The 27,533-nt window shown below is 38.9% G+C and overlaps 1 protein-coding gene across 1 annotated transcript in view; it reads right to left on the bottom strand.

Annotated features, from left to right (window-relative positions):
* VWA8 (von Willebrand factor A domain containing 8) overlaps positions 1 to 27,326 on the bottom strand; it is a 183,655-nt gene extending 156,329 nt beyond the window's left edge. Inside the window, exons 1-4 of the mRNA XM_066313338.1 lie at positions 27,169 to 27,326; positions 15,168 to 15,245; positions 5,329 to 5,459; positions 3,115 to 3,225 (exon numbers count right to left, since the gene is read on the bottom strand). Coding sequence (XP_066169435.1) covers positions 3,115 to 3,225; positions 5,329 to 5,459; positions 15,168 to 15,245; positions 27,169 to 27,313 — 465 coding nt within the window. The 5' untranslated portion in view covers positions 27,314 to 27,326. The remainder of the gene's footprint in view (positions 1 to 3,114; positions 3,226 to 5,328; positions 5,460 to 15,167; positions 15,246 to 27,168) is intronic.
* Positions 27,327 to 27,533: the final 207 nt, after the last annotated feature.

Below are 27,533 nucleotides of genomic sequence, written 5' to 3'. Positions count from 1 at the left end.
ATAAAAGTAAAATCTGATGGTGCCATTTGAATATTTATGTAATATAAAGTAATTCTAAATAATCACTTGATATACAATATAATTAACCCACGCAAAAATTAGAGAATAAAACCAAGAGGTCACTTAATTAGCTCAGCAACAGCAATAATGATATTTTTGAGGCTTTTAACAGTGAATGAACATCTGAAAGCTAAAATTAATGGCCCAAAGTAAAGACAAGAAAGCAGAATTTTCTGCTGTCAGTACATGAATTAAAACAAATAATTCACCATTACCTCATCGTAAGTTCTTTATTTTACATTATTTTAATTGGCAGTGAATTTGACAATTCAATGTTTACCTTTATTTTAATGATCTGTTTCTGAGGTAAATAACCCCCTTTTTTTTTCCAGCTTCATGAAATATCTCTTCTAACTACCCAACTCCAACTCTCCCACTTGATTCACTCTACTATTAAGAAGTGCTGATATGCAAGAATATTTGATATGCTGGCCCTTCAATATATATTTCAATATGGAATTTCAACAACTGCTTCCAAATCACCGCCTCTCAAATATATTTTAAATGAATAACTGCAGTCATATTCCATAAATTCATATTAAAATATATCAGATGTTTTGAAACCTCTGAAACAATAATTTACAGCATTTAACCTGTCACTATTAAATGTGGAGCTATAAACAACTACAACATCTTAACAGTCACTCAGAGACAACTTTGCAAACCTTTCTGTGTCTACAAACCTGACACTAAATTAGCAGTCTTTCTGGTCACAAGATGCCAGGTTCTGTTACAGTATATTGTTATTCAAAGGGTAAAATAACTACATTACTATATTATGACTTGCCTATAAAGAGCCCCATATATCTTAAACAACAGATAAGTTTTATTGAACCCATAGAATTCAGACACAGGATGTTCTGGAAACCAGACTTTCAAACTCTGCTGTCTTCTCTTGGGTGCCATGAAGAGCGAGCATTAGATTTTACAGGAAAGGAAATGGTACAAAAATCTAAAAAGCAGACTCTACCATCTTCAGTCCCTCACATGAACTCACCTTGCTATATGCAAACTGGAGCAACCCAAGCTCTTTAAGAAATATTTTGTTAAGGCTTCCTACTGATACCTCAGATAATGGTTTGTAGTTTAAAGAAGAGTAGTGTCTGGCTTTTGTAATGCTCTGACTTAGTAAAGCATCTGCAAACCTCAAATCATTAAATGAGCTACTTGAAATTCAAACACCAGTGTAATCTGTAAGATTTTATAGCTCAATAATAGAATGAAATAATTTGATTTATGATGGTTCTAAACATAACTATGTACCACATTTTATGCATCTTTAACTAAAATGCAGGATGAGAAAACTTCAGCCAGCACGTCATTATCTATGAGATTCATCTTTCATGTTTCCAGTATTTTAGAAGTGTTCGTCTAAATATCAAGGACTTCTTTTTCTAAACATACATTGGTTATAAACACCAAGAGTAAAACATGAGCTCAGGAAAGATGCACCAATTCCAACTGATTTTGGTACTTTGGTATCTTGCTAAAGGGAAATCTTGGTCTGAAGTACTGCTGTGCTGGATTCTGGCAAAAACCTTTCAACTATTTTAGAAATAGTTAGAAAATTTCTACCTCATTGAGGAAGGTGGCCATCTTATGCCTTGATCTTAAGAAGCAAATCTTCCCAGAGCGCTCATGCTGGAGTGAGATGACTCAAAATAGATTGTACAAAGTGAGGCTGTCTCATCCTTACACTGGGATCAAAGTCTACAGACAAATACAGAGGTAACAGACCATCTCACATCCTGGTGAGCTTCTTACAGTCCTCGATACAGTGGCTCTAACAAATGTTAGTTAATTAAGGCTCTTACACCATGGGGCAATTACCTTGACTATCCTGTAGCAAGTGTGAAGATAAGGCTGTCCTTAACAGCAGACAGGTGTGGAGCTGACATTAGTCCACGAGTTAATCCCACAGCCTACACAAATGCTCTTATCCTCTGGTAAATGAGAAGCCATTTACAGCCCTAATACACAGTACAGTGCTTCAGTTTAGCTCCTGTCATGCAATCCTCACATTTCCAGGTAAGCATGAAATAATTTCAAATCCTAGAGGTAACTAAAATAAAATATATTTAGATTAACTGTTAATTCTTCATTCTGAGGATCTTCCACTACTCAAAGCCATTTATTGTGGTTTCAAGAAAATCTGTTTAAAGGTTTCTTGAAAGTTTTGGGCTGAAAAAGAGATAATTGAGAATTAAAGAAAAAAAAAAAAAGAAAGGAAAAATGTCTCTTTAAAAGAGGGAATGAAGCTTTCCAGTTCTCCCTCACCAAACTATGATATGATAGTGATATCATTAACCTCTACTGAATCACCAACTGAAAACTCTTTTAGATAACTCCTTTGTGTACATACTACATCACAGGAACTCACTCACCCCATATAACCAGAAACCTAACTTCCATAAAAATTTTAGGCATCTAGGAAAACAGACATTTCACAAGAAGTGTGTATTTTACCTGCAGAATCAGAAAGGAAATATGGCACTTATAACTTAGGAAGAGAAATCTTACCTAACCCAAATCACTGTATGGCTGTGCTAAATCAGCTACTACTCTGGGGCAATATGGATGGCAGGAGTGTTTAAATCATTATTTTTATTCCAGATCAGCAATGAGGTTTCAAATCAAATCTACCAATTGTCTCCCTTTACTGTGCTTGGGTTTTACAACACAGAGCAGTCATAAAACACATTAACCAGATGCTTTTACAATTAAAACTGGATCAGAAGATTCATTTCAGGAATACATCTAATGTGCTGCAAGTGTTGAGGAAGAGACATAGCAAGGGAAGTGCTTATCTAACTTGCACAGAATGGATCTTACTCTTATCAAAAATGGTCTATCTAAATCAACACTGTCGTACTCTTAAGAGACAGAGTAATCTTAGATTTGGATAAAGATAACATTTATGATAATAATGTGCAAGAGACTTTCTACTTGGATTAGAAACATGTCAATCCACATACTGATTTTTCATAACATAAACCATGACTTCCTTCAAACCGCCTGTGATTAATGACTAGGTGGTGTGTGACTGCAACTTGCCTGGTCAAGATAAAAAGCACTGCCATCTCGGATCTCTCGTCGCTGTTTGAGGTCAGTCTCTGTGGTGTCTCTCGACAGTGCGATATATTCGACCTCCCTCTTTGTCAGCTCCTGTGGACAACAGTCTAAGGTTATTGCAAAAATAACATCATAACCAGAGTGACTGAACTTCAAGAACACACCTAATGGTATAACTATACAAAAAAGCTCTAGGCAGCAGCACAACAATCTGAAATAACTCTGAACAAAATCTAATATCGTACATTTAAAATGTTAACAGTGTGTTCTGCCTCAAACAAAATGGTTTGAATTTCTGCTCAATAAACTTTTATTTTCCCCAAATCTATTCTAAAAACATAATAACCAGCTATATACTCTTTCCATTGAACATCTGTAACACCCTGTAGGTTAATCTTCTAGTTCCACACTCTAAAAAAGAGCCAGCATCTACAAATCACAAATAAAAATCAGAGGTTTTCTGTAAAAGATTGAAATGCCCAACTCTCACAGTTCACTAACATTTATACTGTGATGCAGCTGTGATTATTACCTGCACATGCTCTGCCAGTACACTGAAGAACTATATTATTCTTATCCTCTTCTCCTTGGCTGCCATGAGATGCACTCTGCATCTGTAAAACTATAGACTACTTAAAACAGGAAAACCCTGTTATTGTTTTCCTTATTTTGATTCAATATAAGATATACTTAAGAGTATGCTATCTTAAAGGAATAAAAACAATTTCCCCATGTATTTATAACAGATATTTCTACTACTTCCATATCTGGGTTATCATGCTTAGAAATAGATTCATAATGAAGTGCTCTTAGCCCTTACTCCTCAATTAAGGATGTCACTGATTTAACAGACCTCTCAACTGGCAGCTTTCAACTATAGTTGTATGGAAAAAAAATAAAGCAAAGATATAAAACCCACTTAAAACTACTTCCTTTCCACTTTTGCAGTGTCTACTGGGTTACAAAGCCACAAATTCTTTTAGGTTGCAGGTAGATATAGTTACATTTTCTTTTAATTAAAGGGGGGAAAAGAGTATTTTTCAACAATTCCCTGTGTAGGAATGCATAGTAGCTTTCAGCAACAGCAAATAGAAGTTCTCCAGGTTTCTATATATTTTCATTAAAGGCACCACAGTGTGTATCAGCTCACATGGAAAGATCAGTCTTCATGTAATTTTTTGGCATGGCATTGAATGAATAAGCTGCAGCCTTTCTATTAGATCTCAAGTGCATACAGTCTGTGGCATAAATAACAAGGAACACTCTATATCCTATGCCTGGATATCAAGTGTTTTTCCAAGTCCTCTTTTTAGGTAATACCAAACTCTTATAATTTATTTTAAGGAATGCATCAAACTGTCAAATAGCACATGTGGTTTTGCTGAATTAAAAAAATCTTTTCTCTCCCTCACAAAGTTCAAAATCTTGAAGCTTTCTCTGCTATGCTTTACCTCAGAGACCTTGTCTTTGAATTAGCCTATTTTGATTTTTAATGGAATGTCTGATCTTTTTAAGAACTGCCTGTACACCTTTATTTGTGATTCCTCTGCTCAACCAGATTCCAGATACAGCTCATGGCACACCAAGTCCTACCCACTTCAGTTTTTGGGGCAGACATCCCCCTCCTCCTGATCATTTAAGGGCACTGAGTTTTTAAACGTGAAATTTTGTACGTGGTGCTGCCATGGTTCATGCAGATGGCTGTAGGCACGTCCTTCCCACATTCCAAGAGAGGATCATACACACATCCACTCTTCCTAATCACGCAGAATAACTGTTCCCAAATGTTAGTCAGAACACTTCTCTCCCAAATCCTTTCCTTCATTTCTTTTTTTATGTAATGAAGCAAAAACGATTTGTTGTCTGTAGCACTAGGCAGATATCTTAATCTTCTAAACATACATAATGCTGAGAACAAACTGTTTCTCCATTTGTGATAGCATATGGTAACACAGTTTTTCAACTCTTCTTTTTCCCCTGGAGTTTAAGCAGAAAAACATGTATTAAAATGTCTGTACTTTCTACTTGTCTGTAACAAAAACTGAGCTTTGGAAAGCACATTTATGAAAAAACTTAATTTACTTTCTAAGTAGCTTGCTGTAAGATTTTCTAGGACTACCTTTTGCCATTTGTCTAGTGTGAGAATGACTGACATTAGTAACGATGTCTCCAGCACATTTAAACCAACATACGCACCAGATACTGCATGGCAATAGATCGCCGGAGAGGCCCAGGAGGCCCAATAAGAAAGACATCTTGGCCAAGAAGATCTTTCTGCATTATCCATCTTAAATGGTGGACTACAGACTGGGCCAGAGACTCTGTCACTTCAAAACACAAAGATAAGAACACATTATTAAATTCTGAAAAGTGTTAGATATCTGGCCATTCAACAATTTCTTTGAGCTTATCTCCAAAATGAAAATACACAAAGCTGTACTAAGCCCTAATCTGGACAGCTGAAAAGCAGACAATTCCATACAGAGTTTATATTAGACCACTTAACTTACACATAAAAGTTTATACATGTATCTTACCAATTGTTTTTTTCTCTGCACAACTTCATCCTTTCAAAAAACAACAACCGACATAAACCAGAAAAAGAAGTAGTGGATTTGTATTTCACATTTAACTGATCAATATAAAGACTGTTTTTTATTACTCAGTGTTGAGTGGATCCCCCCCAGAATCAGTTAATATAAAATAAACACATGCTATATTTACAGAACATATTTATAAAATATAATTTGTAAAATATTTAGCCAGCCTATATCCCAATGCTTCTGTGAATCGTGAAGCTCAAATGAACCCCAAAAGTTCTGATCGCACCAGACTAAGATTAGTATTCAGGGACAAACTGATTTTGTTTCTTTTTTAAAAGAAAACTGCATTCTTGTTTATATTTTGACACAATAAACCGAGGAATCAAATTACTAAGAAAATCAAAACTTTGCCCTATCACTAAATTTATACCATATAGCTTCCAAATCCACAATAAGAAAAGAAATCAAAGCAGATATGTTTACTTATATTAAGAAACATTATATGCATTAATTTAAAAAGCAGTAACTTGATGATAATTAAACTAAAACTTTTACCACATGCATACAAATATTGGCAGCACTGGAAGGAGCCATACATCACCCTATCCCTAGAAAAGTCCTCCACATACCCTGCCAGTAAAGCCTGGCTCATTCTCAGCCACAAGCAAAAAGCACTTGTACAGGAGGAGAAGGAGAACATAAGCAAGTCAGGAGGGAGATTTATGGATGCATGTATGTGTATGTTTGCTTTCAGAACAGTCTGACAATATCGATGGTGAGGTTTGAAGCTGGAGGCTGAAGGGCAGGGACTAGGATGCTGAAGTGTAGTAATAAAGGCCGTGAAATCTCAGGACTAATACTTGTTTATTTACCTTTTTCCAGTGTGATTACTGGGTACAATTAGAAGCCAACATTTACAAAAACAAGCCCTGGTGTTATATCTGATACAGGCGAACCAGTATGTGCAGGGCAGAGTTAAGGACAGCAGGTAATAGTCCCACTCAGTTCTTAAGGGGTTCAGTTCAGTGCTGAATCTTTGCAAACCAGAATTAAAATCCATTTTTCTGAGACCATAGAAACAGCATTAAATGACTGTGTGAGAATCAAGGAAGATATTTCTAAGCATAAGGGAGATTAAAGAAAATTTTAACAAAAACTAACTGAAGGTTTTGGTCTTTGGTCCAGCACTCAGGAAATCCATCTGAAATCATCTGCTTCCAGAGAAATGTATAATATCCTTACTACCAAAGAGAACAGAAATAGCATACACATGCAAGTAAGCAATCTATGTATTAGGATTATCAGATTATTTGTAAACAAACATTTCAGGTTTGCCTTACTGTCTAGTTTTGTTTTCTGAACAACTGTGTGGATATTAGTGTGTCTAGGATTAGTTTTCATCTATGGAGTGGTGAGATCATATGAATGAAAAATGAAAATTTCCTCGCTGAAATACTGTATTCCAAAAGCAATACACATCATACCACACACAGCAAATCAAGTCTTCACAGGGAATAAATGTTCCTTTCTACAAGATTTTCGAGGAAATTAAGGAGGTTCCTACTACATACATTCTTTGGGAAATAAAGGGTAATACATCAGACCAGAATAACTGCTGTGTCCAAACTTAGCTACTGGACAAGTATGGAAATTTGAAAAGCACCACACAAAGAAAAATTATTATCTGAAAGGTAAGATTAAAATTTTAGGACAGATCTCACATTCATTATTACTTCCACCTGGATGAAGCCAATATGCCTCTAGCGTATTTCTACAATAGCTATTTTCAACTACGGAAGAAAAGTCCTTTGCTTGCAGTGGAAAAATAAGCTTGGAACTCCTTCATGTCAAAATTCATGCATTAAAAGCACAGCAAAGCCAGCTTTAACACAGCCTGACTACAAATGCCCCTGGAATAATTCTCATTAATATGTGTAGCTATCTTTTTCATTTTTAGGATGGTCTCAAGAAAAAACTTGGAGCACACTTCAAAACAGTACCATAAATAGCAACAGCACTTTAGAATCCTCATCTTGCATCTGCAAGAAAAACTGTCATGTAAAAGAGAACACAAGTGTACAGCATTCAAAAATATGTAAGATATTAGAATGTGCTCTCCATGAAAACCTTAAGGAATTTAAGGGCAGTTATATTATCATTATTGTGCTTAAATAGTCCAAATTTTCTCTGAAATAGTAATATAAAAAATACAACTTACTGTCTCAGAATTTCCTGCTTTATTTGAGAAAAGGTCACAAAAAACAATTCCTTATTGATACATTTCATATAAAAAGGTTTCCTTGCTTCCCCATTCACATCATTCTCCTCACATCTAGATCAATTATACTACATGTTTTCAATCACAAAGTAGCACATCTGCAAACTCACTCAAAGGAAGCTTATTGCAAATAACACCAACAATTCCAAGCTAGGATTCCCTAAGGTGAACTGTCAAGAGAGCAGACTCCACATGTCAGTTCCTTCAGTTCTAACATGTAATATCTGTACATTGTTCAGATACTAAACCCACTTCACCTTCCCAATTGTCTTTTTAAAATTAGAAGAATGTAACATTTTCTTGTATATGCAGTCTGTGCTGCAGAGTTTCCAAGGCACAGTATGCTTTTCAAAAGCAACCTCAGATGCACATACACAGTATCTTGTATATCATTTATATAATTTTAGACTTCTTGTACTGTCTTCTCTGCATTGCAAGACTTTTAGGTTTTCTCTAACATGACTTGGAAAAAAAAATCTTCTCTATTCAAGAGCTGTATATCAACTTTACCACAAATACCAAATAATAGTTTTCTATGACATTTAGAAGACAGGGCAAATTCACTGAGGAAAGCATCAGCAAGCATATTACAGCAATTTTTATTAATTACCTGATGAGTCAGATAGCATCTAACGCAAACTGGGATTGCACAGTCTGTTTAGTGGCACTCTGCTGATTTGCAGCAGCTAAAGTAGGCCCTATATTCTTAATCTGCAGGATGATGCATAGCAAGCCTCTGCAATGTATTCTCTAAGACACCATCTGGCATATGCAGGAGAGTAGTTGGTGCTACAATTTGCCATTCCTGTGTACCAAGGACAGACAGCAAAAGAAATGGCATTCTATTGATTTGTAATAAGTGATAAGTAGAACAGCACCTAGCAGAATCTGCACAAACATTCTGTAAAGTGAGCAGCTGAAGCCGAACAGAGAAATCCCCAAATAAGAAAAGTAGAAAAAATTTTAGATGGATTTTGAAGCAAACACAGTAGCTGCTCTGGTTTGATCCACAAATCAGCTTTTGATAAAGCCAAGACTGAAATGGCTATGCTAGCCTCGGAAATATTCCAGTTCACTCATTCTTGAATTTTTGGCACACTCACTGAAGCCATAAGATTCGCTGGAGTTACCAGACAGTATCTGCTGGCAAGTCCTTGTGTCCCACCTACAGAAGAAATCCCATAAACGAAGGAGACACGTAACTCTTCCCAATGTTCAGGCAGTAAGGTAAACTGATTCCCAAGGATACCTATTCCAGATGCAGTACAAAATACAGCAGAACTCCTGTCCCTGTATGACTCTGTTCTATCGCGTAATAACCAACAGGCACTTAGAAGACAATTATGTATATATCAATATACATAATCTAGGCATAATAAAAAAAAGACCTCTGCATACCCTGAACCTTCACTACAAGGCACACTCATAGTCTAAAAATGGGTCCTTGTTTCAGGAGAGCTAAAAATTAATGATAGGAGCAAGATATCCCTCCCATCTGAATACCTGTGGCTGTCCATGGCTGCCTGCAGTACATATAACACAGGGAGGAGAAGCCGTAAAATACAGCTAAGGGAGAAGGGACGAGGAAGGAGGCCTTTGTCTAAAAATGTAGGCACATTTCAAAAAGGGAATTTTTATTTTACTTTTTAAATGAGCTTACTGAGACTTACTTCACAACTTTTTTAGGCTGGGGGACAATGAGGAAAGAGAGTGAGTTTGCCAGGACAGGGTGAAGGAGGCAGCACAGCCAAGGTAGAGAGGGAGGCACACCTACGTGGTCTGCTTTCAGCTGCTGCCGTTCAGCAAATAAAACATTGCTGCTCTTCCCATTTTATGCTGATGCATAGAACCCAAAGAGTTTTCAGTCTCATAATGTGGTTACATCACAGACAGTTTTCACTGGAATACTATTTTTCCTCATAAATTTTTCATGGGAACACTCTTCATTCCAAAAATTTTTGGTCTTGCGGTGTTATGGAAACAAGTTGCAAGTTTGTGCAGGGGCTTAGAAAGGGGGAAGTTACTTCTTGCATGAGATCGTAAACTCATTTATCAACTCCTCTGAGTTGATTACTTCCCAGGAAGGTATTAGTTCTACACAGATAAAGCATATTTATCCATGTGAGCAGAAATTAAAAGATAATATAAAGGAAACAAGTAAAACCTAATAGCTTTATGGAAGAAACCCTGAAGGGGATTCTGAAGACTAAGTTTTTCCCTGTGACACAAACATGGAATAAGTGAAACTATTCCTAGCTGGATGTACCACTCAGAAAAAGACATAGTCAGAGCAGATACCCACAGCTCAGATTCCAACTGGAGAGACACAGTGTGTCTGCTTTTGAGCACAACAGCTCAGGCCAACACCAAAAAGTATGAGGGAATCTAAGATTAAAAAAAAAAAAATTATCATAAGATATTTCAATTGAGTCTAGAAAAGAAATAACTGGCTTCCAATATGTAAGATACGAAGGAAAAAATCCTCTGCGTTAAGATCATGCTAAATAAAATAAACCCCTGGCAACTAAGAGTATGCCCAAAAAAACTTAAATGAAGCATTCCAATAAGCTTTTTCACAAAAGAATCCTTAACTACCGTAGGAATATGTGCAGAGGAGTTCTGAAATCTTTATCACAAGTACCTTTTAAGAACAAGGAGGACAAATATCTCTCAGGAGCAGTTCAGATTTAGCTGGCCTTGAAGCACAAGGAATAGTGCAGACAACTCCCTGATCTCCATCCAGATCTTCTCTGTAAGTTTCCATGTCCCCATGTATGCCTGTGCCTCACTCTCAGTACAGACAAGATGGGGATAATGACATAAAATGTCCAGAGCTCTACTGACAAAAAGCCCACTATTTCAGGTTCTGGATGAGGTGGTAACACCCAAATTACAGAACAGTTGGAAGCCTATGTAAAAACTCAAACTGTTGAAATAATCATCATCTCTGAATGCAGACACCTTCTCTGAGGCTAGGAATGAAGAAATGTAATGACTGAAGTGTTTGTTAGCATGAAATTACAGTCACCCTGCAATATGACCTGTCTCCAGAAAGCGTTGCACTCTGATCCTCAGATGTAAAGTTAACAGAAAAAAGAACGAGCACACATTCCAGTGAAAACCTGAGCCTAATTAAAGCAAACACTGAACACACACCAGTCCCAGTTTCAATATATGGCACATACCATCCTGTAAGGAGATAGAGATTATTACATACTCAAACATTCTGTTTGAATTCATCACAATAATTACTGTTTCATATATCTCAACTGAAAAAAAACCCTAACAAAATTCATCACTTAATCCTTTGTATACACACATCACTTCTGATCACACACTGGGGAGGGGGGAGCAGTGCTCAGATTGAAGACATCTGTCAAAAATGGCACTTTGAAATTAATCTTCTACAATTCAATGCAGTTGCACGTAAACGCTCTCAAATGCACTTGCACATTCACAGAGCAGCAAAGCCCTATAGAAAAACAACATCCCTTTTCCTGCCCTAATGAGGATTTGCCATCACTGAACAAAATGTCTGGAAGAGCTGTGTTAGGAGTTGTTTTGTCAAGATTAATAAATAGCTAAAATGTCAAGTACATTGTCATTTTCTTAACATTTCCAGAAACCATTAAGAAAAACAGTACACTGTCATGAACCAGAAGAAAAAAAAAAAGAGTGCATTCTTGCAATTCAATTTTAGATCTAAACTATTACAGAAAGTCATACAAAGTTTCTCCGAGGTATAATTAAAGAAATAATCGTGCTTTCAGACATGGTGAGACTTAAGAAATGTAGAGCTTATTTTTACTGATAAAAGAACAAGCAGTGCAAAAATAAGTGCCCCTTTCTAGAATGTGTCAGACACAGTTATGACAGAAATCCCATTAATAAAATTCCCTTGTGCATGACTTGTTTTTACTTCTCAGTTGCAATAAGAACTCTGATTTTATGTAACTTTAATTATCTTCTTCCAAGAAAAAGCCATTTGCCAACAACAGCAAAACAAATTAATATTTCACATGAATGCACTGAATGGAGCGTTTCATAGAGATCTTGCTAGGGACCTAGCAAAAAACCTGAAAAGCAAAGACATGGAAATACAGGGCAAACAGCAATACCTATCCTATCTATCATTTCTTCAAAATGTAATAAGATTCAGTAAAGGAGTTAAAATCAGTCTAACTTGGTACCACAAAGAAATATTTTGGTATCAATTATGTGACAAAATGACAAGTGTAAAGTTTTGAAGTTACTTAATACATTTACATTCTTTACTGTGTCACAATTTTTAAGGCTATTTTTAAGCCGAGAAAACAATGCTGAGTTTAGAATACATTATAATATAGCTAAAATTTGCTGCAAATTATAGATATGCACTTACAACTTCACCACATTTTAACATGGCTTTTACCTGGCAGAAGAACAAAAGCAGAAAACATCTTACTTTACACAAATAATGAGCTAAAAACAATATCATATACAATACTAATGAATACTAAATGAACTGCAATTCCTTCAATTCCCTCCTACTAGTTCTTACTCCACTACAAATATTACAATGTCAGAGAGCTTCTCAGGGATATTTCCCACTTAAGCAAACAATCTAATTATTTCTAGTCTTAGTTTAAAAGAAATCCAGTAAGTACACCTTTCATTTAAATTTAATATTAATTCAGAAATTAATTTTCAAAATATATGATGTTTAGTTTATGAATTAGGATAAACATGCAATTACTTGCATTTGTTTTACACCAAAACAACTTGTATCTACAGCAATCATTCACCCAGCAAAAAGAGAAGTACTCTTAAAAGAAGAAAAAAATATGTTAAGTAATGCACATACACTCTCTAAATATCTCACAACAAGATGATAATCAACATGAGGTCAATGTAATCTACTTAACTCTACTACAGAAATACATTTTTGTTCTCCATTGTAAGATAACCAAAGACCTTAAACAATAAGGGTTAAAAAAATTCTTAAGTTTAAATATACAAAAGAACTGCACTCAAGTATTTGAAATATATTTTCTGCTATAGAATACATTAGTATTCTACCTTACTTAATTTTAACTAATTTGATACTTAGGTTTACAAGCAAAATTTTGTACCTTATGTAAGCCTACTTTCAGTACATGACTACTGATAAACAACAGTATCCCAAGCATGACACAGGCTCCTTTCAGTCATGCCTATTAAAATTTAAAAAAAAAACAAAAAACCTACTAATAATACATATGTTCTAATAAATGTTATTGTTACTTGGTATCAAACTTATGTTAGTAACAACAATATCATTATCACTTGGTATCAGATTTTAGCCAAGATCTGATTATTCTGTACAGTTCCATGCTTAGTAACTTTTTCCTTCCTATTAAATAGAAAAATCTTTCCTTTGATTCTACCAAATGCTTTCATAATTCTCTTACCTTCTCAGTCCAAAGAACTGAAAGAGATGCTGTTAGACTAACTTAGAGCTAACATTTAACTTGCTGAAAAGTGCAGGTTAAACAAAATATGTAATACTGACTGGTAAAGCATTGTTATAATTAAAACATTTGGTTTAATTAAAACAGCACAGAAAACGAGAAAGCAAATCAATCTACTAGAATTATAAATAAGTGAAATTGATTAGCATAGACAATTGATGTCCTTGATGATCAAAATGAGAGAAGAGGCATACAAAATAAAGGATGAAAAGCAAAAATCTATTATTTAAGGAGTTGTAAAAAGTAATAATATAGTGCAGCATTTCTCAACTGTTTGGCTGCATTCCCAGGGAACTCTTGAGGAATGAGAAGTGTTATTACAGTCTAAATCAGAAACCCTTTCCTCAAACGCTACCCTGTAACAAGAGCTAGTACAGGGCACTGGAAATTTTTGGTATCTTAGATCACCTGGTAGGAAAGTGACAGTGTGATGCCTACTGAGTTATGAGACTTCAGCAGCCCACAGTCCAGGTGCAGATCAGTGATCTGGCCCACCAGACCACTGGCAGATTTCACACCAGTCAAACAGTCAAAGCAAACAAAATCTTCCTTTTCACATTGCTCCCTCGGCAACTTGATCTACCTGAAGATGTCCCTACTCTTTGAGGGGAGGTTGGACTAAATGACCTTTAAAGGCTTCCGTCCAACCCAAACTGTTCTATGATTCTGTATTTCTGCTACATGTCTCCAAGGTAAAATATTTCAGACTCAATGTTGTGTGACAAAATCGAGGTAAGAAACAATTATCTAAACATGTCAATATTAATAGTCTACTATCCCAGTCATTACAAAATCAGGAATCACAGAAACACAGAATGGTTGAGATTGGAAGGGACCTCTTGATGTCAGCTTGTCCAACCTTCCTGCTCAAGCAGGACCACCTAAAGCCTGTCTGTTGACCTGCAGCACTGTTGCCTAAGAAAACAATATAAACTTTTTATACTGCCAGCTGTGCAATAGCAAGTCTATTGTTGATATTATTAATGCCATTCTTCTAAAACATAAACAAAACAAACCAAACAAAAAGACTAGTGCCCCAGGAGTTTTCTTGATTCAAAATGCCATGGAATGAATTTAGACATGCTTCTGGAAAGAACAGTCAGGAAATAAGGATGGCTGCAAACCAGTGATGTCTGTAATAAGGTATCAAAAGATAAGGTGAATCAATTTTAGGTACATGTGTGTACATTGTTACTGTGCATAACTGGCTGCATATTTTCCATTTGACAGCATTTTTCATGACTATACAACTGACTTCTCATTATCTTGATGGATCACAAAGTTCTGTATGTTTGACAACAGCTTTATGATAATCTGGGAATACTAAACATCACAGCAGAAAAACACTATACATCTGCAAACTCCTAGGGCATATAATCGTATTGCAATTGAATGATAATTCTAAATGGCCACAGTTTTATGACCAAACAACTTGGGATTATTTTTAGAAGTAATCCCTGGATAGGAACGCTTTTCAACAAAATAATTAAACATACACAAATTATTCTCTTACTGTCCCATTGCCCAAAGGGACAGGTTACATTCAAAGTTAAGATTCCTATACAACCAGCTGAACCAGAGATATAATGAACTAAGCAAAGACAGCCTCCCCTAAACTGCATGCTTCTTCAAAATATATTTCTTAGATACCATTTCAGTAAAGTCAGTGAGGTAATTAGTGAGCAGAAATTTTTTGAATAAAGGAAAAGGAAAGCAAATCCTTACTGTAGTTCTGTGGAACAAGTTCTGGGTTCTTCGGTGTCTTGAGTTTAAAAGACACATCTCCAATAGTGACAGTATCACCTAAAATGAAAAAAGAAGGTTTTTAGTTCTTACATACTTAGACACTTTTAAATATTTAAAGTCCTTAAAATTTGAGTCATGGGCCTGCTGTGGTGAGGCTGACTATGGTTTCACAAAGCAGCCTCTAACGTGTTTGTGTTTACTAATAAGGCTCTGCTGCTTTTCAGAAGATCAGGTACCTGGACAACTTACATTTAATTAATATTACTTTTTCCTGTTTTTTTCTTTTATTGCTGCTCTTAGAACGGTAAATTGTTGGGAGCTATGGAAATCAAGCCCAGTGTAGAACACAAGTCCAGCTACCATTGTTGACTGAATGAAATTAAAACTTTAGCATGTTTGCCTGTAGCACTATCAGTGGCAAACTCTTTTAGGGGTGATGATTTTCCTGAGTTTTCAATTAGCCTGGAACTGTATCTGTTGGAGGTACAAAATGACATATTCATGCAAATGGGCCCCTCCTGCACTCCTTGCTTGTATAGCTGCAGAACCTGGAACCTTTCCAGAGTCTGAGTGGTGCCAAGCACTTCTTGCTCAGGGTTTCAACAAACCTAAAGCATCTGGCCATTTTACTAAATGGTCTCTTCACTAGGACCTGCCTGTCTTATCTATCTTTCTGCAACTGCAGGCTTGAATTAAATTGCAGGGCAAGCCCTGTGCACCTTCTCCTGGAAAACAAAAGTGAAATCTAGTTTGCAGTATGGAAATGGGCAAGTACCAACACAGCAGCAGTCCCACTGAAAAACAGCACAACACCCAAAATACAGGAAAATGAGGTTTGGAACAGTAAGAACACCAAAGTTTATTTTCTTTCAAAAGTTTGGGTCCCACAAATGAGTTCACAAGTATTAAGACCATGAAACTAAGATGACTCTAGCAAAAGGACATTTTTCCCATTACTGTTGCTAAAGATAACACCACCTCCACTGCACTGTAGCACATGCATGACAATGGAGAGAATTGCTGGAGTAAGACTGCTGCACAGGAGTATAGTTTTGCCACAGCACTCAATTACACCTCCTTTCCATGAACTGAGGCCAAGTTTTGGAACTGTCTCATGTGTTTATGCTTTTCCCTGAAGTGAGATACAGAAAGCAGAGAGTCCACAAACAAGATCAAACAAGGATCTTGTAGACCTGCCCCTTGTCCTATTCCATCCAAGAGGACCCAGTCTACAGTTGCCTATCTCCAGCACCATGAAAAACACCAGTTGGGAAGACCAATACTGGAATCAGAAAGGGAGATGCTGGAGAAGCAGCTTGCCCAAAATAAAAGAGGCAAATAAAACTCCTCCCACACATGCAGTAGCTCTCCTTTCAGTCAGCCATAACTCTAGGTTTGCACTCAAATGCAGTTCTCTTCCAGCATACCCAGATATTACTGCTCATCTCACAGGACTAAGAATCCCCAGGTTCTGGCACGGTTCACACAATTCACGTGAAAGGACTAGATTTGGAACAGCCAGAGTATAATATCACCCACAGTAACAAAGAAGAAGCAATGAAGAAAGGATTATAGCTGATTTCCTGCTAAATTGAAGGCTTGACTAGAATGCAGAGACTGGGATTCTTAGCCTGACATATATGCTTGCACATGGGTCTTTATACTGTTTCCGGAATCAGCCCTCCATTCTTCCCTAAAATATTGGCAAAATGTACTAAGTTGGTGATTGTTCCCACATTTTCTGCAATACAATATAATACATTTTATGCAACAACACATTTGGAGCAATACAGTGCTCCAACAGTTTGCCAGAAAGTGGGACACAGGCAACAGCAGTACTGCCATGTAAAAGGCAGACAAGTATTCATCCCTGGTTCTCAGGGTAAGCGGAACCAAGAAGTTGTCACTCACCACACCAGAACTAAGCACCCGTCTTTGATTGTGCAAGAGCCCAGAAGTGGAACAGTTCCAAACAGAGATGGGCTAAGCTAAGATTTTGATAGCTGTCTAGGGCTTTAGCTCCTTTTCTGGCCCTTGCTGAATTTTCCTTTCAAATGCACCAGAGTACTGTGCCCTCTCCGGCCTGAAGCATTCAAACACAGTCCAAAAGAATGTCCTGCAACAATAGCTTAGAACCCTGGTGCTGATTCTGGAACTCTTACATAAATTAAAGTCACTGAACAACAGACACAGATATTGCAGGGACTAAAATCTAGCCTTTGGCTATCCCAGTGTTTTGCCCATTTCTTGGAGTTTTAAAGTAAGAGAAACTATTTTACTGACATCATCTCCCCTTCTCTTTCTACTACTGCAGTTCCAAGCTCACTTTCTCATGGAGAACAGCTAATAGGGATCATGGCAGGACACCAACGTTTTTGCCACCACACCTTTTTAATCTGGGCTACCCATGATGATAGGATGAGGGGAAGCCACATGCAGAGTGGCTGAGATCACATGACTTGCTCAGCCTGGAGAAGAAGAGACTGAGAGGAGACCTCATTGCAGTCTTCAGCTTCCTCATGAGGGAAAGGCAGGGGCAAGAACTGATCTCTTCTTTCTGGTTCTCTGGTGACCAGGGAGGCATGAAGCTGTGTCAGGGAGCCTTTTCCTAAATCTCTTCAACCCAGAGTATGGTTGGACACTGGAACAGGCTCCCCTGGGAAGTGGGAACTCAGAAACTGTATTTGGATAATGCTCTCAAGCACATGGCAGGATTCTTGGGGCAAATTCCTGTGCAGGGCCAGGAGTTCATGATCCGTGTGGGCTCTTTCCAGCTCAGGATATTCTATTAATCTGTGATTCTATGAAAATGCCTCCAAGTTGATGAAAACACCCTATAAGCCCACTGCTTCCTTCAAAAGTTGGCATCTCTCTCACTAGCTCGGGCTGGAACAACTTTAACATTCTAAAAAGAGCAGGTTGCCTTACATATCCCTAAGAAATTAGTGACAGTTTATTTTCTCAGAATTCCCCAGCCAAGATGAAATGAGACAAGAGTATATGATTAGTTAGCTCCTAGCTGAAATCATCTCAGCTCAATAGTAAATACTATTTCATGCATACGCAGTCTTCCAAAACTCAGTAGGACCAAGATGCCAAAACAACAAGATCTCAAACTTTTTCAATACATTGGGATGATAATATCCATCTACAGGATAGAATTCCAATTATCTAGTTTATTAGCACAGTACTGAAAAGCCTTCGTTGATTTCCTTACATTCCCTTAAAAAAAAAAATCAAAACTGAGTTTTATCTAGGTGAAAAATGAAAAATGCATCACTTCTGGTGGTACTAATGTCAGTCCATATCACACTAATCCTTGATCAACATACCTAATCATGTTCAAAAATCCCACAAATATTCCAGACATCAATGGATCCTACAAGCTTTCATGAAAAATGGACTGAGGGAGAACTATATGTAAGATCTGGTGAGAGCTGAGCACACTGTCAGGGTATTCAGCTTTTAATTGGTTTGTTGCTGCCTGGAGACAAATGTTGCCCCCAGCTTGCATCTGTCCAAAAAGCAAAAATATTAGCACTGTTTAATAGAACCTTAAGCAGTAACAAACCAAGACAGCAGAGTCCATTCTCCTAGCTAAATAAGCACAGGGAGGATTAGCCCACTAATCTTATCACACACTTCCACCTGGGCTACATTTTCTCATCTCAATTTGTTTCTTCTGTACTTGTTTAAAAATTCATGTTTGGTTATTCCATTTCTACTGCATTTCCAAACCCTTTGAACAGAGATGCCATTCTGGATAGGCTCTTTCTAGTGTTTCACCAGCTGCCAAGGAACTGATAACAGCCTGCTTGGTAAATGGTGGTGTTAAATCAGCAAAACGCATAATTTGAGCACATGTATCCCAAATTATCTGACTACATGGCAAATTAGGGAACAGCCCACATGTACTCCAACCCATTCCACAAGCTACTACCACACTGTTGTGGACATGAACTATATCTACAGGATTTTGTGATGGAGACTTTGCAGGCTGTATCAGGCTTGCTTGGGCAAGCAGTGAAGTTGTGCTTCTGCTTTCTTGCCTCCCACAGAGAAAACAGTAACCTTAGATACCACAGCCTTTGTGGAAACGGTGAGATACAAGCAACGCATAATGTACGCAAAGAAACACGGCTGCTGAAACAAAACAAGAGCCACATGGGCCAGAACCAAAAAGGTGAAGGGGACATCCCATTCATGGCGTGGACAGTATACAGACACAGGAGGTCTTTTGAAAGCCTATGCAATAGGGGTCAAAAATTGGCAGCACAAAGGATCTTGAAGAGACTGGAAAAAAGAGATATGAAAACAGCCTCAATACATGCAATGAGCTCATTCTACTGTATCTGAGAAGGACAGGCATGAATTGCACCTCTGGCAATATGGAAATTCACATACGGACATATGGCTACCCAGTAATTGCAGAGCACTGAGTGATATGATCTCTTCTTTAGACCTATATTTTAGACAGAAACAATATTACTGTCGGTATCTATTTTTTTTTACAGTAACTGAGAAGAGCTCTTCAGACAAGCAGGCCTTGTCTTACCTACTCAGTCTGAATAGAAAGGCAGCACCTCCAGCTCCAAGCCCCTGAGCAGCAGAGGAAACAGCCAGAGGCTGAGAAGGCAATATGGCAGGGCACACCTGCATGAACATCCCGTGCTTTTATTCTCCCCCAGCATCTCCTACTCACTGTGGGCCAATATGGAAGAGTAAGTTTGACAGACCTTTGTTCTGACCCACTGTGGATGATGTGATGTTACAACCTCAGTGAGAAGGCTTCCTGAACATGTAGTCTCATTGTGCACTTGGCACCTTTGACTGATCTTAAAAGCTACTAAGTATCACACCAACTATCCCTCCTCACTTCTCCACCTCCCAAGAAGAGACTATTCCCTAATCCTACTATTTACTCCTGTATGCTGAAAAGAAAAAGCCACTGCTGTTATTATTTACAGTAACACTTGTCATGTATAAAGACAAATAGATTGCATATCAACTACACATTAAGAATTTACAAAGTAGAAAGAAGTTTTATTCTACTTGCCATTTTTCTGGTAAAAGAATAAAATTAATCCATTTGAAAAGGCTATTTTAAAATAAAGAAATCCTACTGTAAAAGAAAACAACCTGAAGAGATCTATACATGGATTTAGGCTTTTGAGTACACAACACAAATAGTTCCAATCTCATATTTGTATTATCTGTGTTTTTGTAAGACACTACAATGAAGCTTCAAGAACATTATGCTTTTAGATTGCTGAATTTATTGCCTTCTGGCCTCTTTAGTCCTGAAATTAGGTGAGATTAACACACTCTCCTTAGTATATTGCACATTCACTTGTACACAGGCCATCCATCTGGTTTCAGAACCTGTGACAGCAAAAGCATATTAAAACTGGGGAAGTGCTAAGCTCTGCTAATAGTAATTTCTATGTGATAAAACCACACCTGTTCAAGTAAAGTTTGAAATCTGTATTAAATTTAAATGTATATTTCCAGGTCTTAATTTCATTCTAATGTGAAGGAGGGGAAAAAATGAACTGGTCTTTATCCAGCACACTTCCATAAAGAAACAGACAAGGGCATCAGTCTTACTAACCCGTGAAGAGCTGACTTATTTTGAAGGAACAGAAATTATAGTTTCCAGGTGTTCTTTTTCCCTAACTTTTCCAAATACACTATTCAGGGAGGGAAAAAAACCAACCCAGCAGCTCTGTAACTTACTTCTTTTTTACATTTCATAGCAGCTCTTATTGGCCATCTTTATGGCTGCAAATATTACACCCATTGAGCAACACTGTTGCCTATCCTGCACCTCATATCAGTATCAGAAACCTCCCAAACACATGAAGATGACAGACAAGAAATCTATTCCCTGCACCCACGAGGTTTAGGTTTGTTCCTTGATCACCAGTGCCTTCACACATGGATGAGGTGGAGCTCAGCTCCTGTGAACAGAACGCTGCAGTCTGACAGCTACTGCTGACTGAAATAGATGAATATTTACAGGACAAAACCTATCTCTGAGCTAAGCAAGAAAATCCACTAAAGTCCTGGATTTTATGGGCAAAAGGAAGTCTTTTCCTCTAAAGAACCAAAACAATTGCTTCAAACATAAAATTTAAATATTATGCAATCTCTACTCAATGTTCTTACTAGACCTTCTATTTTTTTAATTTTCAGGTTTGAAGCTAACATTAGATTTTCCAGTTGTCTATTTCAGACTGGCTAATGAGTGTCTTTACCGGTTACAGGCCAAGGTGTCATAAACCCAAAATCTCGGTATTTACTCCAGAAAGATAACATTTTTATTCGTTTTTCTGCATTAGCAGAAGATTAACAACATTCCAAGATGAACTCAGAATCTGACGTTGATCTCTGCTCTCTGGTGACCAGTGATAAGACACAGGGAAAAAGCCTGAAGCTGTGTCATGGGAGATATAGGCTGGATATTAGGAAAAGGCTTTTCACCCAGAGGGTGGATGAATCCTGCAACAGGCTTTCCAGGGAAGTGGTCATAGCACCAACGTTGACAGAGCTCAAGAAGCATTTGGACAACACTTGCATATGGTGTGACTCTTGAAGTGTCCTGCACAGGGCCAGGAGTTGGACTTAATGAATCTTGGGAGTCCCTTCCAACTCAGCATGTTCTATGATTCTATGATCCAGACGTGCAGGAAGCATACAATCTTTACTTAGTAAGTTATTAGTTTGGGCCAACAACCCAAAAGTAGGGAGTCTGATAATGCTCAATTACAAAAGTCTTACAATGTGAAAAGTCAAATTTAAATGTTTATTTAAATGATTACACGGACTTGATAAATTCCAGAATATCTCTTCACATTTACTATGTGGGAGAGGTGTTAAGCTGTCCATTTCATCAAATATCAAAACACTGCAGAAACACTGGTCATCTTCAACCTCAACATCAGTTTACCACCAAGATAAGATCTGATGAGCTGTGGCTCTGACTGAATCTCAAAAACCTTCAAGGACAATGTTCCACAGGCACTCTAGCCAAGCTCTTCCCCTGCTGTATTCAACCAGACATCACTGCTATCCCAAGCCTTTTCACCAAAGCTGTTACTCAGCCAGTCCCTTCCCAGCAACATTTTACTCCACTAGCAGATTTTCATACTTCTAAACTTTCTGAGGTTTCCATTGTCCCAGTTCTCATGCTCATCCATGAGAATGATGAGCAAGGGTCCTTCTGGACTAAATGTCTGCACTCTGGCAAGATGGTAGGGGTTTTGTCCCTACATACTAAATTGTACTTTTATGCTCCTGCTGTCTGTCCTTACTTGCACTTCTGTATGTTCCTCTTTTATGTTTTAGGTCACTGAAAAGGCCTTCTGCTACTGCAGAATGGTTCCTTCCTGAGCTGTCATTAAGTCTTCCTTAAATATTTTCAAACACTCCTGTGCACCTTCCATCTTCATGGTTGTTATCCAAAGGATTCTACCCACCAGTCTCCTGAGTAAGTGAAAGCTTGCAGTCCTCAAGTCCAGGATCCTAATTCTGCTGCTCACCTTCCCAGCCTTTCTCCAGATATGCAACTCAGTCATGTTCCAGCCACTGAGATTCAGGCTGCCACCTGTGATCAAACTGGTCACAGCTCTTTCCTTCTTGAAAGCAGCAGACAAAGTGAAGAGTTTACCCCAACTCTGGCATCTGAGTTACACAATTTTTACCAACACAGCCTAGGAAGCACCAAGAGTGCACACACGCCAGATTGCCCTCCTAGTTGATGTCTGCATGGCTGAAATCCTCCGTGAGCATGAAAGCTCATGAGTGGGAGGTTACTGCTAGCTGTCTGTAGAAAGCAATATCCACCAGCTCCTCTTAGTCACACAGTAACAGATGCCCACCGCATCACCAGTGCTCCCTCTCAAATCTTCTGTAGCCAGTGCTACTTTCGTGAAAAATTAGCTCAAAGAGTTTTAAAACTGTACAAAGATTTCTGAAGTACGTTTTGCTCAATGGAGAAAATCCAGACTATTCTAAGCTGAGCTCAGATAGCAGGTACAGTAGTATAACTTCAAAAATGTATTTCAACCAAAATTAATATACAACTGAAAATCAATAGAAATGTTTCTGAAATGTCACATTTACTGAAAAGCTATCCAAAACTGACAAAACAGCTTTAAAATTAGCTATGTCATTGCCTACAACTATCCTGAGTCCCTGAGTATGCCAAGCAGCTACAATTTCAATCTTATGCATTAAACTGGGCACAATTCATAGAACACAGCAACACATACCAGGCCTGTAACAGTTGTTTAACAGAAAAAATTAAATTCCAAACAACTGGCAAATACTAACACTCAGAAGCTATTTATTGACATCCAAAAGTGAAGTTGACCTGACACTTCACCCCTTTTTTCCAGCTACATCAGCATGTCTAATAAAATACACTATTTTATTTTTTTACCATGAACCTTTTCTTTTCTAAATATTAGAATAATTTGAAATAACCCAGGCATAACTCTGCAAACTTTCAGACAACTGGCTTTGAAAATTCCCATCTCCATTTGCTGCCTTTTGAGTTATGCTGACGCAACAGCCGTACACAAGGCTCACCATAAATCAAATCCCTGGAATCATTTCAGTCACCACAATGCAGCCCCCTAAGCACAACTACGGAGGCAATGAACAATTATAGAATGTCATGAGAAAGAAGAAAGAATAAAGTCTCTTTTTATAAATAGGTCTTGCCAGCAAAAAAAATATATTGCCAGAAACAGGCTCACAGCTATCAACATGTGAACTTCAACAAAGATAATGACACAGGTAAAATTGGAAAAGGCAATGTGCCAGAAATCATTGACACTCATCATCCACCAGTTCTTTAGTCTTTGGACAATGACAAACCTGGAAAAAAAACCCACTTATAAACACACAAATTCATAGTTTCCTTTCAGATTATTGATTTTTACCACAATCCTTTAGATCCTGTACACTGAGGATGCTCATTACAGGATTCTGAAGTGTGATGCAATTTTCACGAATGACTGTGCTTTACTCAGCAGATACACTTGTATGTACTATTTGAGATATTTTAGGCTTTAAACACAAGTTCGATTAGAAACTGGAATTGACCAAAAATTTCATATAAGCAAAGTAGAGGAAGTGAAGCTGGACAGGCAGGGCTGCAGAAAAGTGACTGTAGCTAGTATATATTTTGGTCTACAGAAGTGACAAAGCATAAGTTATTTTATGTACAATGAGCAGCAGAGCACATGAGAGGTCTTCCTTTGCCTGTACTATCTGACTGGCAATGGTTTTTATTTTTCCAGCTCTTCAGTTTACATCAAATTCAGCGTTTGTTCCCTCTAACCCCTTAAAGCAACACCAATATTGTGTATTCTGTCAGCTCTTTATAAATATTCATATTACATGTAGATTAAAATAATTAAATAACAGACAACTGAGTTAGGTAGAACTCCACTTTATTCAGCTCATAGTGCATTTAAACTAATTCATCACAAAGAACCCCACAATCTACAAAACTTTTTAGTCTTTTAGAAGGAAACATGAAACCTGCATTAAAAATCATTCTGACAATCAGCCTTCTACATTTGCAACTATAAATTGTTCCCCTCGTTAATTAAATTGTGCAACCCCAAATCCTTCCTACATATTGCCATTACCCTTTTGTCATGCAGTCTCTTTCACTTAGAGACCTCTCTTAAGCTTTACCACCTGATAGCTTTAGCGACTCCACATCCTCCAGTGAACCAGCAAGTCACAATCACTCTGCAAAGACTGAGCTGAAAAGCTAAGAAGGTGAAAAAGCTGAAAAGCTTCTTCACATCTAACAGTACATCAGGCAACAGTTCCTCCCTTACTTTTAAAAGGTACCAGGACAGACAGTAAATCTGACCTGGCAGGGATGTCACATCCAAATTACTGTACACAACAATTTGCTGTTTAGTTGACTCTTAACACCTTTCAGCCTTTTAAGACACATTTTATTTATATATGAAAGAGACATGCAACCTCAATGCCACTTACAACGAGAATAGTAATAACAGCAGCTGCACAGAAACAGCAAAAACACATACGGAACAAAAATTGCAGATCATCTTTTGTAACTTCAATATCCTCAAAGAAATGCTAGGGTCTGCAAGAGGTCACACAAACATTTTAAAAATTAATTTTAAAAACACCCACAAAACAAAACAGAAAAAACAGTATTCTTAATATCAACGTCCCAAATTCACAGAAAAATGGGAAACACAATCAAGAATGTGATGTCTCAGGTGCTGGGAGAGTCAATATCTCTAATATTACCTTCAAGATTCTCTAGAGCTTTGAGACTTAAATCTTTCTACCAAAACTCCTATCATCACTGATTGTAACTGGAAATACTCCTACTATTCACATATATACAGAGTGTATTCACAAATATCACTGAGTTAAACTCACTTGCATTCCACAGCACATTTAAAGTGATGACTTTTTTAAGCAATGCTGCAATTTGCTACTACTTTACACTGCTAAATTTCTTCTTGTTCTTAAGGTTACTCATCCCAACAAAGCGCTGAAAAGTGCTCAGCTACCTTCTTCAGGTGCTTGTTTTACTTGACTCATTTTTAACTTTTCTTTCACCCTAATTTGTTTAATACTAAATAACCCTAGTCTTTTTAGTACTTTTCACAAATAAAATATTATCTATTCACAAATTTTTGAAGGAATTTTATGGCTATCAATTCCTTAAAGACTTCCGCCTTGAGTAACTTCTCAGAAACTAAACAAAGAAATTATCTGGTCAACTAATAAACAGATTAAAAAAAATATTAAAATGGAGACAAACGGGATTAAAGGGGTGTAATTAAGAGCTTGAGCAAATACTCCCCCATCAGAATCACTTGCATATCACTACTCATCACTCACTCTGTACTTAGGAGCTTTGCTGCTTTTGGCATTCATCCTGAGAAGCGTCAGTCACCAAAGGCATATTCCAGACACCACTCTGCACAGGCCCATCACCTGTCTCAAAGGCCACCAGAGGATATTCCAGGGCAGTTCAGGTCATCCCGCACGGCATCTGCAGGCTCAAGGTCAACCCTCTATCTCATTACCTCCTGCTGCCGGCACACTCAGACACGCAGCAGCCTTGGCAGCCCCGACACAACCAGAGAGGCCCAGCCGAAAGAGGAAGCCATGTGATGCAGGCACAGAAAGCACGGCACGATGCGACAGACGCTCTGCAGAGCAGGGTGGTTCGCACAGACACGAGCCGCAGGGCTGCCCCTTGCTTCACTGGGCTGCAGCTCTTCACCAGGAGACATCACGAGCCACAGCAAGCCCGTGACTGAACTCTGCCCTTTCCCCTCATTCCAGCTTGGAGTCAATCAGGTTAGAAAAGACCTCTGAGATCATCGAGCACAACCTATGACCAAACACCACCATGTCAACCAGACCACGGCACCAAGCGCCATGTGCAGTCGTTCCTTAAACACCTCTAGGGATGGTGACTCCGTCGCCGGCCCTGGGAAGTCCATTACAATACTTAATCACCCCTCCTGTGAAGAAATCCTTCCTCCAGTCCAACCTAAATCACTCCGGCACATGAGGCTATGGTCTCTTATCCTGTCAGTTGTTACCCGGGAGAAGACACCGGCCCCCACCCGGCTACACCCTCCCTTCAGAGACTTGTAGAGTGAGAAGGTCCCCCCCGAGCGGCCTTTTTCTCCAGGCCAAACAACCCCAGCGCCCTCAGACGCTCCTCGTGGAACCTGCACTCCAGACCTTTGGCCAGCTCCGCTGCCCTCCCCCGGACCCCCCGCACTCACGAGCATGAGACAGAGGGGCGGCAGCGCAGCCCGGACAAGCCCTCAGCCCACAGGCGGTACCAGCCCGCCGGCCTCCCCAGGGCCCGGTGGCAGCGGCGGGGCTGTGGCCGAGCAGGGGCAGCCGGGGGAGGCTGCGGGGGCCGAGAGCCCCGGGGGCCGGGGTGGGTTACCTGAGCTGCGCAGCGCCCTGACCTCGGAGCGGCCGTACCGCGCCGCGGCCGCGCCGCCGCCCAGCACCTGCCGCAGGAGCAGGCGGACCCTGCGCGCAGCGGGACCCCCGGCCCCGCCGCCCAGGCACAGCACCCGGGACGGCATGGAAACGGCGGGGAGACGGGCACCGCCGGGGCACAGACGCCGGCACCGCCGCGGCCCGGCCGAGCGCGGGGGAAGGGAAGCGCCGCCGCACAAGGTCCCGCCGGAAACCGGGGCCGGGCGGGCGCGGGCCGCTGCCGCCGGGAGCGAGCTGCCGGAGCGGGGCCGCCGCCCCACAGCCCGGGGCAGCCCCTCGGGAGGGTGGGGGGTTAATGGTGAGGGC

Source organism: Sylvia atricapilla, chromosome 2, assembly GCF_009819655.1.
Source record: "Sylvia atricapilla isolate bSylAtr1 chromosome 2, bSylAtr1.pri, whole genome shotgun sequence".
Taxonomy (NCBI): domain Eukaryota; kingdom Metazoa; phylum Chordata; class Aves; order Passeriformes; family Sylviidae; genus Sylvia; species Sylvia atricapilla.
Note: the sequence above shows the minus strand (reverse complement) of the source record. Positions and strands in the feature narration are given on the sequence as shown.